The sequence below is a fragment of the Lycorma delicatula genome, chromosome 10 (assembly GCF_047948215.1).
Source record: "Lycorma delicatula isolate Av1 chromosome 10, ASM4794821v1, whole genome shotgun sequence".
NCBI classification, from domain to species: Eukaryota; Metazoa; Arthropoda; class Insecta; order Hemiptera; family Fulgoridae; genus Lycorma; species Lycorma delicatula.
In genome coordinates, this window is record NC_134464.1 from 72,176,602 (window position 1) to 72,197,319 (window position 20,718).

Consider the following 20,718-nt stretch of genomic DNA (forward strand, 5'->3'; position numbering starts at 1 on the left):
CATGTAGCAAAATACTTACGGCATATTACATCTTTGAATAACCAGACCAGGAGATGTAAATGAAACTGTAAATGGAACAGTGAAAATTTTATATTCCATTTTTGCTATTTAAATTTATTAATAATGAAATTCATTTAAAAAATGTCATCTCTTTATTAGATTATGGTTGGTTGTTTGTGGACTGTATTTAAATCCATTGAACTGTCAATTCAAAAATTTTGTAGAATAACCATTCAAACAAAAATGAAATTCCATGTAGTATGTTAAGCATGGAAAACTTTAAATTGCCATATAAAAATACAGAAAAATTGCTACATTGAATTATTTATCTTAAAAATTGTAATTAGTCGTGATAAAACATTAAAAAATTCAGGTGATATTATTTTTCATTAAAATCATATACATGATTTAAAAAAAGGCTTGTTTGTTAATACAATTTTAAAAATACAATTGCTGAGTTCTGTAATTTACAAGCTATAACACAAAAAAAAAACCTGAATAAACAGTGGTTAATTTATTTACAACTACCCTACAATGAGATCTGGCTATAGTTTGGAAAGATTATCTCCACATTTCCTGTCAATAGTTTAATCTTTTGGAAGAGAAGTGTCTAAGTAGCTGTTTAGAGAGTACATTTTGTGATAGGTGGATGTGGTACAACTGAATCGGCTATATTTTTATATCAGTAGCACATATGAGTAGGATGGGAATTAATGTATTAGGATTAGAACCAGGACATTCCAATCCCTAACAAAATATAAATTTAATACAACAGAATGAGAAGACAAACTGGTGATAAAAATCTAACTCTATTGGTGGTCTTCACAACTATAATTCTAATTCTAAACCACCATCACCACTAATTTTAATTTTAAACACTGTGAACAACAGCATAGGGATACAAATGCAAGGCTTATTTCAAATAAGTGTTCTATAACATCATACTTTTCATTTTTCACATTTAAGTTTGAAAAATGGAAAGTATTTTGTTCTGTAATAGTTTTTGGTTGATTTTTGTCTTTAAAATTCTCATATGTTTCAAAATTGAATGTAAGCTAGGAATTGCATTTTAATTGCTTTTTTTAAAGTAAGATTAGGTGACCCTGTAACTACGAGTATGTTTATTTCATTTTACTTTGCATTTACAACAAATGCAAGATATTATAAAATGTAATTATTTATTGTTAAAATTACTTCTTATAATTCAAAGACAGTCCTAGATCTATAAAAATCTAAATTTGGAAAGCGATGAAGATTTGAAATTTCAGAAGTATACAAATTTTCAGAAATTATTTTAACTATTCTAAATAAACTTTTTATGGTAAATTAAAAGTTAAATAAGTTAAACTGTTAATTGTAATTAAGACTAGTATAATAAAATGTAATTTTCATACATTCTAATGTTTCTTACATTTAGCTTTTCATTTTATCATTTGACTTTTAAGAAATGTATGCCTCTTCAGAAGGCATATAATAAGAATATAAACTTACTTTGATTTGATAAAACCTTGAAACATTTCTGAAATAAAATTGTTAATGAATATGTGTAACATTACAAAATCTATTAATCAGGCTCAAGCTTTCTTTATTACAACAAAAATGTTGATTAAGAAAAAAATGCTACTCAAGTATGGCAGACAATTATGTCTCTTTGTATTTCAAGGAAGGAAATTTTATATTAAAGTAAATGAATTAAATTACTTTGTAAAAATAAAACTACAAAAACAGAAATAAAATATTAATGTTCTTTTTTTCAGGATTTAAAACTGATTCTGATCATATTTCATTTGCTAAGTACTTAATAAATGAATTAAAAGATTACATGGCTGAAAATATAATTAGTTGGAGTGCAACATTGGAAGATATATGGTCAACTCAAAAGAGACTAATAGTTTCTTATAATCATTATTTAATATTTAATCAGTTTAGACGATTATTCTGGCCTCAGATATCACATAAATGGGCTGATGCACAAAGCCCAAATAAACTTTATTCTTATCTTAGCCAATTTATGATGGAAAGGTAAGGAATATCATTATTAATCCTATCATTATAAATATGAAGTTTACATTTTAATTATTTATTTAAAGATTATTTTATTTATTGTTTATTTATTAAAGGATGATTCGTTTAAGGATTATTTATGACAGGAAGATTGTGTGTGGGGGAAAACAGAATGAAAGTTTTTTTAGTATATTGCAAAATTAAATGTCATTATAAGAATTTTATGGACTCCTATAGTTTTAATAAAAACACAAAAATAGTAGTACTAAATAATGAAAGTATCTATTATAGAGGGGGTAGACAAGAGTGTCCTGAAAGTTTGCTATCATGAATTAGTCTGTATTTTCCATAACTTTTATATCAGAATTAGAAAGTTTAACCTATTTGAATGAAGTAAATATTGATAATATATTTTATCTGCTTACAGAACACCTAGGAATTACTTATGGGCAGCTATGGCAGAATTAACACCAAATACATGGTCATTAGTGAAATATAGAAAAGGATTACGTGAAATGGCAAATGCAGTAAATAAAAATATAACCATATTATTCCATGGTAACTGGGGATATGCTTGTAATATTGTGGCTGTTGATTATTTCAGATCGACTGGTATAATTCATGCTGCAGTTAAATGGAATGAATGTCATGCAAACGAATAACAATGGTGAGGTAAAATTAATTTATAAAAAATTTGCTTTTTTATGTACAGTAAATTAAATCCCAAATAGCTAGCATGATAGTCCTGCCCTTTATTTCTGACTGAATACACAGAAAATCAACTGCTCATTAAAATTAGTGATATATTATGATTTTTAATTGTAAAACATAATATGTATTATCTCCTGCATAGATAAACGGTGTGTAGTCACAAAAAATTGAATATTCATTTCCTTTAATATTCTTAGCTTTTTTCAACACGTCAAACTTTTTAATATATAAAATAAATTTGGCTAGGACAGGGTGATTCATCATCTCCTGTCTTGGCCTAAACAATCTTTAATGTCATTTATAGTAATTTCCATTTTTAAATTACCATTGAAAACAGCAATAATACTAATTTTAAGCAATGCCATCTTTTGAATGATTTTTTTAGTAAATCTGATACAATTCTACTTTTATGTTTTTTTTAATAACATTACTCATTTATGTTTGGTAATTGTTTTCTTTGATTCCTAAAGTTTTAATATCCAGTGATAAATTATCATTAACCTTGCTTAATTTCAATACTACCTCTTTACACTCTTCTATTCTATACCTCTTCTATTTTATATCAAAATCATAGCAATTGTAAAATTCTAATTTTATCTTTTTATAAAAATGTATGTTTGAATATTTTTTTTAAATGTTATAAATGAAAAAAACAAGTTTGTAAACATATAAATTATAGGTAAGATACGTAATAATTTCAACTCATTTCAAATAGTCAGTAAGTCAGGTACAAAGTTCTGAAATTAGAAAAAACACATTATTCTGGCTATAATCTCCACTCCTTATTCACCAATTTTTTCTTCTATCTGGACCTTTTTTATTAAATTTTGTAAAATAATTTTATACACAATCATTTAAGAAGCGAACTAATAAAAAAAAAAACAATCTCCCAGCAAATGTCCAACATAGGTTACACACCTCTTTAATATCCAGTGATAGATTTTATCATTAACCCTGCTTAATTCCAATGCTACCTCTTTAAAATCTTCTATTTTATAGAATAATTTATAAATAAACTCTTCTATTTTATAGAACCTGTGAACATATTACACACCTCTTTAATTCAGCATCAATCAGAAAAAGTAGCACAAAGAACCAGCAAACAAAATTGCTAAAAACAGCAACAAAATTGTGTTTTAGCTCTACAAACTCTAGTCATCAATTCCTTGAACAATAAATCAGAGATATACTTTGGAAATATCCAACCATAAGCTATAACATAAGTACTGAAAATATGTGGAAAATAAGCAAAACATCAAACAAGACAATATGTTTTAACTGTTTTATCTGGTAGGGTATATTAATTCACAAATACATGACTGTGGTTGAAAACTAACCCCTATGAATTACATGAACAAACTTTAGACAAAGCAAAAATTGGAGTCTATGTTGACGTGAGTAGAACACGCATTGCAGGTCCAACTTTTTTGAAAAAAGCACTTAATAATCATCGTTATTTTGCTGTTTTAACAATTTTCTTAGTCAGTTAATAGGTAGAAATCAATCATGATTGATTCCAAGAATCAATGACTCTTTTCAAAATCTTTGGAGAATGAATCATTTAGTGAGTTTTGTGGCCTGCATGACTGCTTGATCTCAATCTCCCAGATACTTTCTATGGGGGGCAAAAAGTGTACCGGTGTAGATTGAAAAACTAAAACCCACAATAATGGCATACATACAGGACATTCCAGTGCATCAGCTGGTTAAAGTGTTTGAAAACAAACTGAAATATATACAGTGTTGTATTGATGCAGGAAGAGGTCATTTTCAACACCTTTTATAAATTATTCCAGTAATTGTAATATCTGTTTCTTTAAAACAATGAAATAAAAATACTAAGTAATCGTTAAGAAAGTTTTGTCATTACACTTCCATAATTCCAGTGCATTCAACTTTCTGAAACACTGTTAACATGTCAGGAATGGATAGGTGTGCTACTCCACAAATTAAAAAAAGAAACCATGGTAAAATGTTGATCAGAGCTTCATCACAAAATAAAAATGGATATAATAAATACCAAATGTAATTGTTTAAAATGTTATCATATCAAATATTACTGAAGTAAATAAAATGTGAAGTTATTAAATATAAAGAATAACTAAAAAATAAATCATATCCAGAAGGTGCTAATGAAAATTATTCGAGCATATATTACTATCAAATACTTATTGAAAGAAGGAACCAAAAGACTTTGGAACAAAAAGTTCCATTACTTTAAAAGTAGGTGATTATAAGTTTTTAAAACCTTGTAACGTTATCATGTTTTGTCATTCTACTCAACAAATAACATAAACACTGTAAGTTATTATTCTGTTATTGTTTCTACAGGTGAGGTAACAAATGGTTTATAAGTTCAGGATACACAACTGATGTTTTCCTATGGCACATTTGCTGTAGAAAATGTTATGTTATTGTCTTTACGATCCTGCTACCTCATTTCCTTCTTCATCTTAATTATGCAATCAATGTCAATATAATATTTTTAATATAAAAATATAATATAATATATTCTGAAAATTATTTCACTTTGGATATTCAAAAAAGTTAATATAATAAAATGTTTATTATTATAATTCAGAATTTTAGTATAAGAATATAACATTATTTGAAAATTAAGACCTTAATTTGTGATTCATTACTGACTTCTCAAATAAACTACCTATGACAACTTGAAGCTATCATTGGAACTTTTTGAACTAAACCTCTATCTCAAAGAGAGGATAATGATGTGATGGGTTTAAGATTATTAATCATTTCACTGTAATACTACACAAGAGATCCTTTCTCAGTTGATTGAAAACAGTGACAAATTTCAGTTTATTTGCTAACACACTCTGTCCATACACGTGCACCCCCCTCCGTGCACACACACACATACAGAATCAAAAACTCAACACATTAAATGGGATTGGTTGAAACTGACAATCTCCCTTATGTTCACAGCCAATGGTACTTAAGAGAGTACTGTAGCTAGTACAATGTCCATTAGCCTATAAGTTCTCATTTGTTGAAGATAGAAGTACTAGTTTCTACTGTAACTTGATACTGTGCCAGCCAATCATTAACAGATTTTAACTATTCTAAACAGAAAACTTCTATCATATGAATTGTATTTGCTATTGAGCAATACTAACTCCTAAGAAGAAATTTCTCTTTACAACTTATTTTTTAATAATCAAGTCATTTTCATAATAAAATTTTCTTTTATAAACTTTCAGTACGATACAGTGATCATTTGTATGCTAAAAATAAATGATATTATTAAAAAAGATTGTATTAATAAATGATTTATTATGACTTTTATTTTCAAGAATAATTATTATTATTATTACTATTGAAATAAATGAATAATGATAAAAAATTAAAATATTTCCACTGAAAAAAGTAATAAAAGAATTCGAATAAAACTGATAATCCAAGCGAATACAATATAGATAAAAACCCTGCAGTATAATATATCAGCATGATAGAAACAAAAAGCAATAATATAATATAAAATACATAAGCCTGTTATTTGCATTTCAAAGAAAACTAGACCCTTGAGTGTTGTTAATAATGTATACAGTTAAAGAAACAGACAGGAAAAGATGAAGTACTTTGTCAAATGTGATGCTAGTACTATAATATTACTAAGAGATAGCACTACCAGTTCAATTTTCATTCAATATTATAAATAAATAATGTTTTATTTCACTACCTAACTTTCCTTCTTCTTTTCAGTAACATATTTCTTCTTTCACCAACCAATGAATGATTTGCAATTTCTACAAAAGTAAGTTCTATGTTTTTTTTTCTTTTTTCATTCATTTTATTCATAGTTGAAGAAAATAATTTCTTCATAAATATCTTATTCAGAAGTAAATTCTCAATAAAATAATTTATGAATGTAACTTGTGATTACTTTTACAGAGGAAAGAAACATTGTTATTAAAAGCTTTAATTTTATTTTATAAAACTATATTTAAGTACATCAAAGCATAAAACAAAATAAGAACAATAGATAAAATTGGTATTGAAAAAAACCATCTTAAAATAATATTTTTTTTAAATTCTGACTTTTTGAGGCTGGAGCTTAATTAGATGTACTCCTAACAAATTACTAATTTGTATCAGGCATCAACGAGTAATAACAAAACAAAATAAAAAATAACAAAAAAAATTAATTTTTTTTTTTTTTTTTTAAATTTTGGTGCAGTTTGTTTAAGACTGGTTATTATTTGTTTAATTTTTTTTTAATTTTACAGGTAAGCCACAAAATATTAATACTATATAATATGCTTTTTATTTGTTAAGCCTGAAACAAATGTTGCCTGTATGAAAAAAGTTGTTTGTACAAGTAAGAAAAAAAGAGCGAGAAACCTGTAATATGAGAATAATAATAAAAGAATACAGAGAAATGATAAAACAAAACAAAAATTCTATTAAATGAGTTTAAAGACTCAGTGGAACAAAGGAATATGCACTATTATTTTCTATATTAAAATTTTTTACTAATTTCTTGTCAAACACAAAACTTTGTGTTGAATATCATAATGACATCACATTATATATCATTGAACCAGAAACAGCAATGATATAAAGATTTAAAATATCTTCTAATCTAACTTTTTGTTTAAAAAAATAAACCTTTTAAAAGTTATATCAAAAACTTTATTAGGACTACTGAAGGATTTTCCTCCACAAAACCAAAAAATAAAAATATTGTTAAACATTGAAAAGGATCAATTTTTTTGAAAAGTAATGCTTGAATATGTTAATAATTATTAATACCAACCTCCATGGCAGAATGATATATCCTGCCTTCCATCTGTTAGGTACTGGGTTTGAATCCTAGTCAGCCTTTGTATATTTTACATGATACAAGAACTCATCTTTTATCAACAACTATAATTACCATTTTTTTTTTTTATGTTCCTAGTTAAAAAAAAAAAAACAAGTGCATATGATCAGACAGAGCTTTGTAAATAAAAATTAACATTGCAATTTGCATTTAATAATTTCTGGTAGGCACTACTTGAACCAATGAAAAAGATATATATTTTAAAGGAGCAATAAAGCAGCTTAAAAAAAAAAAATCCACTTTGACTGTTCTTATACAGAGTGTTCACTTTAAAAGAGTCCCCATCACTTAGTTTAATAAATAATAGTTTATTGCCAAACACTTACATAATAATTTACAGGTGTTGAAAATGATGTCCATCCACTTCTAAGCAGCCTTCAACACGTTTGACCATGTTCCTCACTACTCTTGTTAACTGTACCCTGTCTATTTCCTGGATGGCATTGGTAATATTTGTCTTCAATTCCCATAAACAATTTTTTTTAAGTAACCCCGCAGAAAGAAGTCTGATTAGTCAGATCAGGGTATCTTGGTGCCCACAATCCTTTAGAAATGATTCTTCCACTGAAAAAAACCCTGTAGCATCTCCATAGTAGAGCAAACTGTATGATAAGTGGCGCTGTCCTGTTGCAACCAGCAGTCACACTCATCCTCTTGTAGAAAGGTTATGAACTGTTGAATAATTTCTTGGTAGAAGGCAGGATCCAACATTTTTTCCAAAAACAAACAAGAGTCCTATTATTCATTGCCTTGAAACCATAGGCATATAAGCCATATGCCTATTTCTTGTGAATGTAGGGGAGGTTCAAAGAAACTGTGTGGGTTTTCTGTACCCCAAGTCCAATAGTTCTGGCTAATATTACAACCACTAAGGTGAAACCAGCTTCTTCTGTGAAAAACACTATCTAAAATGCCTATGTTGCCTCTAATGAAGTTCTTGAACCATTGGCAGTAATGAACCCTTTTAGCATAATCAGCATTATAATTAATACTGATAATTAATCAGCATAATTAGCCCATGGAAAACCTATAATTGATACAGTTAACATTTAAGTATTCTCCTCACCGCAGTGGGTACTGAACCTAGTGAAATGTTCTTTTTCCAGCTTAGTCTCTGTAAAGATCTATGTGAAGATCTTGTAACTGCCACTTTAATACCCTGTGAAATCTCTCAGGCACTTTTATGGACTAACAGCGAACCTGTCTCACAAAATTTTTTAACTAACTTTTGAATACTACTTTTCTGTGGTATTTCCTTTTTAAATTTTTTCCTGAACATTAGTCAACTCACAACACACAATTTGGTCTCTAAATAAGTTTCCATCATGAATACTCATTTTTCAACAGTTAACCGCATTATAACAAACAATAATATAAAATTACACAACCTTGTTCAAAAATCAATGCTCAACACAGACGGCAAAACTCAAATGTGCTGGGAATAAACAGTCCTCCCTGCTCCAACTCCAGTCATACCAACATCTCCACATCATTTTACCCATCTACAGCAATATATGGATTTTAATAAAAATATGCATTTAGTATACTGCTGAGTGGTGGGGCTTCTTTTAAGTTGAACACTCTGTAGTTTGGAGCAAAAGATAAATGCTTAACGGATCAAAAGATGATTTATTTTTTTAAATGTTATTACTTTTAAGTGTGTTTTTGAAACTGATTTTATTATTTTATATCATTAATTTATTTTAAAATGTTTTTTTTTATCTAAAATGTGAAAAATTGTTGCTGATATGGGAAAGAATAGGTAGATGTGAAAAATGCATCATGTTTATAAATAAACTTGTTCAAAATAAACATTTAATGATAGAAATTTGAGCACTAATAAAAATATGAAAAGGAATGCATAAAATAGGATGAAGAGACAGACCACCAAATATATGATAAGCTCTAAGAAATGCAAAAACAGTCTATAATTATCAAGAATGAAAGAAATATTGCTTGAAAACTATATACCAAGTGGTTCTTACCAAAGGCACTTTTCCAGTGAGGAAACCTTCAAATCTCTGCAATTTATGTTGTTACTAGTTGTAACATAAATATCTTGTACCAACAATTTTTTTTTTAATTGATAAATGAATTAATAGGAATAAAAGTTAATAAAAAATTTTTTGCAAAAAATTGGTAATATTTAACACATTGTATAACAACATTAAAAGAAAGGTTACCTACTTGAATTTAAAAAAAGAAGAAATATGGAACTGATTAGATAAGCACTTTATTACATTCTCATTCTCTATGCTGAAACCTCAACAATAATTTAAGTAAGGAAAACAAATGAAATAAAAAATGTATTCGTTTGATGAACTCACAAACAAGAATTGACATGATGTGTTACAGTTAACCTCCATACAACCTATAATTCAACTCCCATTGAAATGGCATGACCTCAAGTAAAATGTTATGCTGGCAGCTGCAATGTCACTTTTAAGATTAGCAATATTAAACAGATATGCAACGTTAAATTTACTAATATGAAATCAACTCACTGAAAGTCTTACTGGAAAAAGTGAAGAAAGTGCTTAGACAGTAGTATGTAATTGAAAATGGAATCTTTTACCATTTTCTTTGGAGGATAATACCAGAAAGAATGTGAAAGTGAGAGTAACAATAGAGGAAATTTAGGATTTAGTGATTTGGATGATGATATTTGGCCATTATAGCGTTTCGGTAGTGGGTTTGTTAATTTATATTTTTTAAATGTTTTGTTTTATTTTTCTAAAGCCTAAATAAATTCAATAAATTAAACTTAGAGTGATTATCAATGGAGTGTTATTATATTTTAATTAAACATAAAATTAAGAAGAACTCTTCTTGATGAGATCACTATAAATTTATTGTATTATACTATTAAAAAATGTATCTATTAAAAAGTTATAAGTATGTGTAATTCTAATTAAAGTATTCAGTGCGTTATGTATAATTTAATTAATTCAATTATAATTTTTTTTTTAAATTTTTAAAACTACTTTATTCATAAAATTACTGTTTACTCATACATATATTTGACTACTACTACATATATAGTACATTAAATTAGCAGAAATACATGTAGTATTAAAAAAAACTGATAGGACCATCTTTATATTAAAAGGAGGTTAGTAGAACATAAACTAGAGAAGGTTCTATTGGCTCACTAGTAAGCTTTAAATTTTTTGAAGATACTTATACAATTACCTAATACGTCAACTGATCATTAACATTTGAGTCTAATTTGAGTAACTGACTTGAAGTTGGCATGTAAGGGTAAATCTGAAATATTAAAGAAGGGCTTTGTACCTTTTAATAAAAATATTTTTTTATTATATACAGTATTAACAAAAGATGTTTAAACATCAAGAAAAAAATAACAAAAACCCAAAAATTCAATAAAATTGTCAACTTCTGAAAGAAAATCTGTTTATAGGAACTTGTTTATAATAAAAAAAAAATTAAATTGAACTAAAATAGTGTTAGAAAATTTCAGTGGTATTTTGATCAGGAATTCGTTCCAATCCAGGTAAAATAAAAAACCAATGTCAAAGGAACAACAAATAATAAAACTATTATGTATACTATTTTCTATCCGTAATCGTTAGCAATGAATTTAAAATCAAAATTTAAAAAAAAATCTGATCTGGACACCACATGACTTCCTTGTACACCTACTAAATTAAATTTACACATTTTTTTTTTTTTTAAATGAAAAGTACATAACATTTTATTTTATTAAAAATTTCTGATATTTTTTCAAATTTTTTTTTTTGTTATTGAATTATTATTCATCGTAATTACTTTTTTTTATATAGGATAATTATTAATAAATCAATATATTTAAATAAAAAAAAAAAGTTAAAAAAATAAAAAGGAAATGAAGTCGGTTTCGACCCAATCTGCCTTTCCCGTATAAGAGATCCAAATATTTCATTAATTAAAATTTTATTTGGCTATAACTCTAGAAGCAATGAAAATAAGTATCACTTGTGATATATCGTTGAAAAACTCTCAGTGAGGGCTTATTACTGCATTTTAAGAAAAGTCCAAAATCCAATTTTTTGGATTTTCTGTTTTTTATTTTTATTTTTTGGGCTTTTCTGGACACTTTTGGTTCAGCTGATTGCAATAAAAATAGGAGGTGCACAACTAGATGTTGTTACAACAGTCCTAAATCCAAAATTTCAACATCCTATGGCTAATCTCGTTATTGAGTTATGCAAGATACATACGCACATAGTACATTTGTAAAGAAGTCACGCCAAAACTACTCAAAATGGATTCAGAAATGGTCAAAATGGATATTTCCATTGAAATCTGAAAACCAAATTTTTTCACGATTACAATACTTCCTTGTACAAAGTACAAGGATGTAAAAAAGCAATAAAAATCTCATAACTCTGTATGACAAACTGTACTAGATTTATAACTGAATTTAAAAAAATTGTTTATAACACTTTCAGTTGCTTTGACTGAATATGACCATCATCAGCAACTGCACAGCTTCTGCTGCCCTTACTCTGGTATAAAATAATATTAAATACATGTATGCCTAATTTAAAAAAAATCTGTTGAATAATAACATCAATTGATGAAGGCTAGAATTAACACCATTCAATGAAAATCACAAGTATGTTTGAAAGAGTTGTGAAATTGGTTAAAATATCTGTCTTTTTTAATAAAATTGGTTTGTTTGGTCACTTAAAACTTGATTCTATTAAAGTAATATCTGTTGTATTAATTTGTTCTATAAAGGTCATTTTAACATTTATTCCTGTAAAAAGAAAGAAATGTTACTTTCTTTTTTATAAGAAATAAAAACTTGTACACTAACATTATTAAAACAGTAATTTAAGTTTGTGCTAATTTGATTCAAACACTTGCTTCTATAGTTAGTTCTATGTTAAAGTTTAACCATCTATTGTTATAATCATTTTGGAATATTATTGATTATATAGTACAACATGATTTACTGACTAACTTTAATTCAATCTTAACATTAATTAGTTATCTAACACAGTGATTGATAAATTACTACTGACATATTAATCTGTCATCAAAAATTAATTAAAATAATCAAAAATTAATTTTTAATTAGTCTTGCGTTATAATAAAAAAGTTTTCTGTGAAATAATGCTTGTACATTAAAAAAAACACAACTACTTATTAACAATTTTTATTTTTACTATTAGTTTATTAAAAATTGTTTGTTCATCTATATATTGTATACTATGTGAATAATATTAGAGGGGTTAAACATAATATTTCAAACAGATAATTATACTACGTGTAAATAGCATTTTAATATCAAGAATTGCTAGTAAATTAGAAATCTTTATAAATTTGTTAAATTGTAAACAGACAGAACATTTTGATTCTTTAAGAAATTATTTAACAAGAATAATTTTTATTTAGGCACAAGAACATTAGCAGAAAAATAATTCATTCTTGCTGAAGAGAGATGCCAGCTTATAATAACGTTATATAATATTATCTAAACTGTACTAAACGCTGCAAAGGAATAAAATTTCATTTTGTGAGGATTTCATTTTGTGATTGTAAAATCAATTCTTAATAAAAAATTATCTTTGTTGAATATGTAATTAAGAGGATGGATTAATACTGAGGAGATTGTTTACAAGTACAATCTCTTACCACAACTGAGTTACTTAAGTAACTTTACAAAGATTTGGTTTATTGATAAATTAATAAACTAAACTAATTAGTTACAAGATTCAAGAACATTTTTATTGTTCTTTAAATAGTTTTTGTTTGTTTTTGTTATTACAGAAGTATTGGAACGCAATCCCAAACTCCGTCCATCTGGAAAAAAAATGTATATTAGCAGAAATAATCTAATCACGTAATACTTAATATTATATAGAAAATGTATTATATAGAAAATGTATTGTAAAAATGTATTAATAATTCATTTCCTCTCTTTAATCAAATCAAACCACCTATTATTGTTGATTTTTCAATGTGTTCATAAATTAAAATTTTAATACAGTACCATCAATAATTCTTAAATCCCTTGCTACTTTTCAAGTGTTCATAACTTGTTTTTAACTAATTCACTTCATAATGTAGAAAAAATGATATATCCTGAATTGTTATTTTACATTACATTAATTTTTTAACTTAATTATAATAGTTACTACGATCTCAAAAATAAAATCATACACTACTACCGTCATATATATCTAATAATCAATTTTCAGCACTCCTGCTTTTTCTGAATTGAAAAGTTAAGTCCAGTATTTCAAATTTTAGTTCTTTTATTTTATTAGAATTTGCTCAGTAGTCAAGGAGTAGAAAAAACTTGCAGTTTATTTTGATTTCCTAAAGGTATTTGATAAAATCCATTTGTGAGTTAATTTTAATATTTTTTGAGATTGCTTCAAAAGTATTTAAGGCAAATATATTTTACAGATGAATATAAAGAAACAACTTGTTAATCGCTTCTTTGCTTGCTCTGGGTTATCTCAATCGAATCTTAGATGACGGTCTTTCTAATTTTTTCTCTTAACATTGGTATGGTGCTAAAATGTAATTGTCAATATAGTCAATCTACATTGTGTTTAATATGTTTTACTGATTTAATTTTACATAATTGAAACTTTATACTCTTCAAGTGTGTTAAGAGTTTGATTTTTATGATATATGAGGAAAATGATCACTTACAGGTTATTGTTTTGCACGATCATGTATTTTAAAAGATTGGCTTTCATGTAATTGAGTTGATAATTTTTAATAAATTTGAAAGTTTTATCACATTTTGTCATCACACTGTTCACTGAATTCTATATTTATATGTTTTTTTTAAATATATTATATACCATAAAAAATAATGTTTTCTTAATTGTTTTGTTATATTCACCTTTTCTATCAATAAGCCTTATTTTAAATAAATTTGTTTTATAGAAGACCCACACTTTTCAATCTCACATAATTGCTTTTTGAATGATTTAACATTATGAAACATTTTAATTTAAAATTATAAGAAAAAAAGAACAAAAATTTTTAATATCCGAGTAGTATAAAATACTAGCACGAGTAGTAATTGAAATAAATATAAAGAATTCTGGATTTTGGATTACTTGTTTGTTTCATGTGAGTAGTTTGTTATGAAAACCTTGTTGTTTTACTCATTCTTGAAAAGATATCATCCACTTCTTCATCACAAAAAGAGAATATAGGATTTAACTTTTAATGAAATTTTCCGCTAATATCCAACTATTTTATCTATTAAAATCTAAGATATACAATTGTATAAACATTATTATGATACACAAGATATTAATGATAAGATTCATAAAAAAAAATATATTGAACTTATAGCTTCATAAAAAAAAAATTTAAATGAACTAAAGAACTTTATACAAATTGAAATTTAAAAAATTAAATAACGTTAATGAAAAATTTTTTTTAGAAAATGAATTTTATTTCATGTAATTGTACAAATGTTGCCATTTTAGGATACATACATTTTAGTTTATTTTTTTAAAGATAACATCTTGCAGGTGACCTTCTCTTCTACGTATACACTCACGAAGTCTCTTCGTTAAATTGTTCATGGTTTGACGTAACATCTCAAATGGAATTTCCGCAATTGCTTCTCGGATCTTTGCCTTCAGTTCTTCCGTTGTAGCAGGTCTACTGTGGAACAATTTGCTTTTAAGGTGACCCCACAAAAAGTAATCGCAAGCTGAGAGATCAGGCGATCTGGGAGGCCATCTAATGTCACCATTTCGTGAAATGACACGTTGTCCAAACAATCGGCGTACAGCTGGCATCGATATTCGTGCAGTATGTGACGTTGCTCCGTCTTGTTGAAACCAGGCTGTGTTAAGAATTGGTGGAAATCTTTTTTGTTGTTCCACAACAAAGGTTTCAAGCATGACTACGTAACGAGCCGACGTCACTGTAATCGCAAGACCGTTGTCATCCTCAAAAAAATAAGTGCCTATAACACCGTAAGATGACATAGCACACCACACGGTCACTTTCTGGCTGTGCAACGGACGCTGGTGTAGCTGCGTAGGATTTTCTTGTGCCCAGTATCTGAAATTTTGCTTTGTTAACAAATTCACTGAGGTGGAAATGCCCTTCGTTTGATATCCACAGTTCGTGAACAAACTCTTCGTTATCATTTATCTTCTGAAGCATTACATTACAGATTTGAGCTCGCACAACTGCATCGTTCGGTTTCAGTTCCTGGACGATCTGCAACTTGTATCGATGGAATTGCAAGTCCTCCACTAACATTCTTCGAACACTTGAACTATGAAATTGTAAAGATGCTGAGAGACGACGGATTGACCGTTGTGGACTTCGTGTGACAGCATCTTGTAAAGCTTGAACATTCTGTGGTGTACGGACGGTTCGCTCACGGCCTGGAGGTTTCTTTTTCATTGCCGAACCAGTTTCCTCAAAATTAGATATCCATGTTTTAATTGCATGTGCTGATGGAACACGGTCGTGCCGTCCCAGATTAAATTCAGGCGAAATTCTCTACGCGCTTCCTCCACACTGTCATTGTTTTTGTAAAAGGCTTTGATAGCAAATGCACGTTACGCACCACTCCAAGGATCCATGACAACTAAATGGCAGGTTAGGTTAGAGAGGCTGGCGCCACTTATAAAGTGGTACCAATCGCCCACGGCTACCAACAAAAACTTTCAAAATGTACCCTTTCTTTGAATCACTCTGTATATAAATATATATGTATTCTGTCCGTGTGAATGTGACTGAACTCCTCCTAAATGGCTGGACTGATTTTGATGAAATTTTGTGTGATTAGTTGATTCGAGAGTGCTTTAGATTCACAGTTTGATACAATAGAATTTTTTTTAAAATTAATTTATTTATTTATATGTTGTTGTTGATATTGGATGGTTAAGTGTGGTTCACATTTGGATCCGATAGACAGCACTGGGATCGCGCTTAGAATTGTGCGCTTATTGAGAATATTATATTATTATTTATTGAAATAACGTTTTAAAGTGTAATTAAAAAATATACATTGTGCAAATTTGTAAGATGCAGTATTGAAGTGAGTATTTTACATGATTTTTCATGAATTTTAATGATGTATACACGTGCATTTAATAACAATCAACTTAATCTACAAATTTAAATTGTCAGTTCTCATTTGATTCTATAGAACTTATGGAGTATTGAACGGCTCTTTGAAAATAAAAATGTTAAGTTTGTAAAATAAATTATAACATTTATAAAATTAAAATATATTATAGTTATTATAGTTTAAAGTATAATTAAAAAATTTTAAGTTATAATTTTTGTACATGATTAATTTTACAAAAAATTTCCAAAAATTGTTTTTAATTTACAATTATCTAAAATTTGGTAAAATGGATGTTAAAATAAAGAATGAGAAAATAAATAAAGAACGAGAGAAAAACGATAAAAATTTCTCCTAAAATTTTAATTACGTTGCTTTTTTTTACAGTGCTTTAATTTTTTTACTAATTGATTGATTAATTAAGCTATCACATGGTTATGAAACTTCAAAATTATTAAATTAAAAAAAATGTAGGAGGTACTTTTTTAGAATGACCTTAAGCGAAAATTAGCAGTAATGTGGATGAAGATTTTATTAATTACACTAATTATTAATTTTACGACGTACACGGCATGCACAAATAGTCCATAACCGTCGATTAAATAGAACGGCAGAAGATCAATTGACGGACAATGTAAATTTAAGAGAACAGGTTGCAAACACACGTGCATATGAAAGTCGAAAGCATCACAATGAACGTCTTCGAGCTAATACATTGAGACAAAGAAGGCACGTCAACGAGTCACCGACGCACACAGAGCACATGGTCGACAGTACGTGCAAGAACGTCGCGCATTAACACGTGCATCACTTCACCGCCTTGCGTTCGAATATGAGCCGGAAATAGACTATTCGTCACATGCACTAATTGTCATCGGCAATATGGACAAAGAATGCCAACACTGGTCATGCATTTAAATACAAAAGTGAATCGGCCGGTCTTTGCTGTGCATCAGAAAACGTTTCACTTCCACCATTGAATTCGCAGCCAGAACCATTGAAAACACCATTGGCTGGAGCCACATCTCAATCGAAATTGTTTTTACGTAAAATTCGTAAATTCAATTCTTGCTTCCAAATGACAAAAATCGTTCAGAATGAGGATGGTCGTAATTTTGAATCAACATTTTAAGATTCAGGGCCAAGTATATCATCAAATTGGTTCTTTGTTCTCAATGCCTGATGCCGATCCAACATTTTTGCAAATCTACTTCATGGGCAATAGAAGCAACAAATTAACACATGCTGCCAATACAACCACATCGAACAGGTGGAAGAGCGAGAAATAGTGGCAACTTTGGAAACGTTTTTGTGTTGGCAATTGCTTCATCAGGCATTGCAGTGACCTTGCTTGATGATGGGCGGACTGCGCATTCAGCACTCAAGTTGCTATTGAACATTCACACAAATCCAGACGCAATGTGTAACAAAGAAGCATTCAGGCATGGCTGAAGTTTTGAGAAAATGCAAAATTATTATCTGGGATGAATGCATTATGGCTCACAAGCATTCACTTGAAGCTCTCGTTAGAACGCTGAAAGATCTCTTATGTCCAGTTGTGATAACAGTACGCATGGTGGAGTCAGGTATTTAAAAAAATTTTTTTTTTTACATATTTTTTTCTCAAAACGGTCCAAACAATTTATAGTTTATTTGAAAAATATATTTAATTTTTGGATTTACAACGTTTGAACAGGACAACGTCTGCCGGGTCCGCTACTATATATATATATATATCTTGAGTTCATTTCTATATATATATATAAATTGTCAAATATGTAGTATACAGTGAAATCTCCTTATTCGCGATTCTGTTATTCGTGGTACAGTATTTTGTGATGTCTTTTCTACATTCGTGGCTAAAATTTTTCCATGTTAGCGCATGTTACACTAAGTAATGACATTAAAAATTAAGAATAATAAAAGATTTAATGGCACAAGTATGAACGTGAAGAGGTAGAAGATACGAAGGTGAAGAGGTCAAAACGTTTATCGAAGGCATTAAATTACTCCATGATCTTATCCAGTTTTTTTTTTTTATAAATGTTGGCATCTTTGAATAGAAGCTTAATCTAGTTGGATCAACAATATCAGTAAAGACATGCAAGAAATTAAACATCACTAATGAAGAAACACAAAACTGGAACATATTTTCAGGTAAAATCAAGAATTTCAGTGGGTTAAAGAATTAAAAAACAAGTTGATAACAACTTGCAGAGTCTGAGGAGGGGAAAAAAGTCTAAATTCACAAAAAATAAAAAGTTACTTGTGTAAAAAGATTAAAAACAATATATAAAGTTGTTCACATGGCCCATAGATATCCTTAATAAAAAATATATATATGTTTATATGAATTGTCAAACTGAAATTTTACAATTCCTTTTTGGAATTTACTAAAACTGTTTCTGAATTAATTTAATAAATTTTTAATAACTGTTTACTTTTCCAACAAAACTTTTGATATATTTTCTTAGAAAATGCAGTTAGAGTTATTTATTAGCAAGTTATAAAAATCTAGACAGTAGTCTCAATTAAGAGATAATTAAAATTTTCAAGTAAAAAACAGTCCTCATCACCTTAAGTTACTAAAGATCTATGATATAATAAACTACAGAAATCACTAATTGCAAGAAAACTCTACAGTCGATGAACAAAATCATGTATTATATAACAAAATGTCTATCAGACACTGATTGTTCAGTGAACAAACTATATGGAGGATGCAGTAGAATAAACTAATTATAAACTGAAATATAAAAAAATCTGTTTTACAGATTAATCATATACATTAACAAAATAAAATGGGATTTAATTATGTAAGAAAAAAAACAAATACAGCTTGGATGAAAATGTAAAAAAGTTCATAAATCTAGAGGAAAAAATTACACTATGTAATAATGATTTACCGTGGTTAAACCCTCTTTTAAATTACTGTATAATCAACAGAATCTCATGCGTACAATCTAAAAAACATATATATCTTTTTTCTTTTGAAATAAAAATTAATTTTTCCATTCGTGCGTTGCATTATCAGATTATAAATTGTCTGTCCATGAATAAAAATGAAAAAAAAAAAATCAAATGAAAATGAAAACTCTGTAAAAAATTATACTTAAACATTGTATCTACACCAATTTAAATTTTTTAAATTATATAAATCTAAGTCAAGGTACGGCTGGATGAATCCACCTTTTACCTTCATAATTAATATTATAATATTAATTATAATTATTATTATAATTGTAGTAGTAATAGATAACTGAAGAAAAATATTACTATTGTCAAAAAATTACTGCTTTTAAAAAACAGCCAAAGATAGTAAGTTGAAACTTGTAGTTTCTATATCTACATTAACTATTAAACATTAACAAAGTTTACATAATTGCTTTCTATAAACAGTAATACATATTTGAGAGTGTGTGCAATACAGATTACATTTGTGGGAGAACTAAATATGTATGTATAAAGCATTACAATCAAATACTACATAACATTTATCAAGATAATACAACACAGTTGTGAGGTAACTGTCAAGAATAGCAAATTTTCAGATGGTGAGGTAAGTTTACAACTACGTTACAATATCATACTAACAGAGAATAACAAAACTGATATCAAGAGCAATGAGTAGGTAACGGACTGTAAGTGTTAACAGTAAACAGTAGTTGAACAGCTGAATGGTTTTAGGACCACCTAAGTTGATAGGAAACTTAGATACAGATGAATCACTCTTGTCAGTATTCTATGCATTCACACATTCAATACATATACGGTACAGCAGAAACGTGGTAGTAGAAAGCAATGTTCAACATTCTGTGTATCAAATAATACTGTGTATTGCATTATTTTATATTCAGTACCTAACATCCATCTATTCAGTTCTCAATGTGTTCATCTTCATGTAACTGTAAATGAATAGAAGTAGAAGCAGAAAATAAATGAAGTATAAAAGAAAACTACCTCAATTTAATTGTGTACCAGAAAAGTTTCAAGAAATTGTGACTTGCATTAAATAATGTAAAATTTTATTGCAGAAAATCAACAAAAAATCATAATTTCAAAATATTTAAATCTGATATATATTTTA

At 27.9% G+C, this 20,718-nt stretch overlaps 1 protein-coding gene across 4 annotated transcripts in view; it reads left to right on the forward strand.

The window, feature by feature from the left end:
• The window catches only part of LOC142331173 (PI-PLC X domain-containing protein 3-like), a 34,620-nt gene extending 20,253 nt beyond the window's left edge, over positions 1 to 14,367 (forward strand). Inside the window, exons 5-8 of one of the 4 annotated variants that reach the window (XR_012757910.1) lie at positions 1,758 to 2,022; positions 2,432 to 2,671; positions 6,439 to 6,490; positions 13,337 to 14,367. Coding sequence is in view for 2 of the 4 variants with exons in the window: in XM_075376883.1 (XP_075232998.1) it covers positions 1,758 to 2,022; positions 2,432 to 2,666 (500 nt within the window). In the remaining 2 variants the exon portion in view is untranslated. Of the gene's footprint in view, positions 1 to 1,757; positions 2,023 to 2,431; positions 2,672 to 5,046; positions 5,148 to 6,438; positions 6,491 to 12,961; positions 13,316 to 13,336 lie in introns of those variants that run through there. The other 3 variants (XR_012757911.1, XM_075376883.1, XM_075376884.1) reach the window with 3 other exon arrangements.
• Positions 14,368 to 20,718: the final 6,351 nt, after the last annotated feature.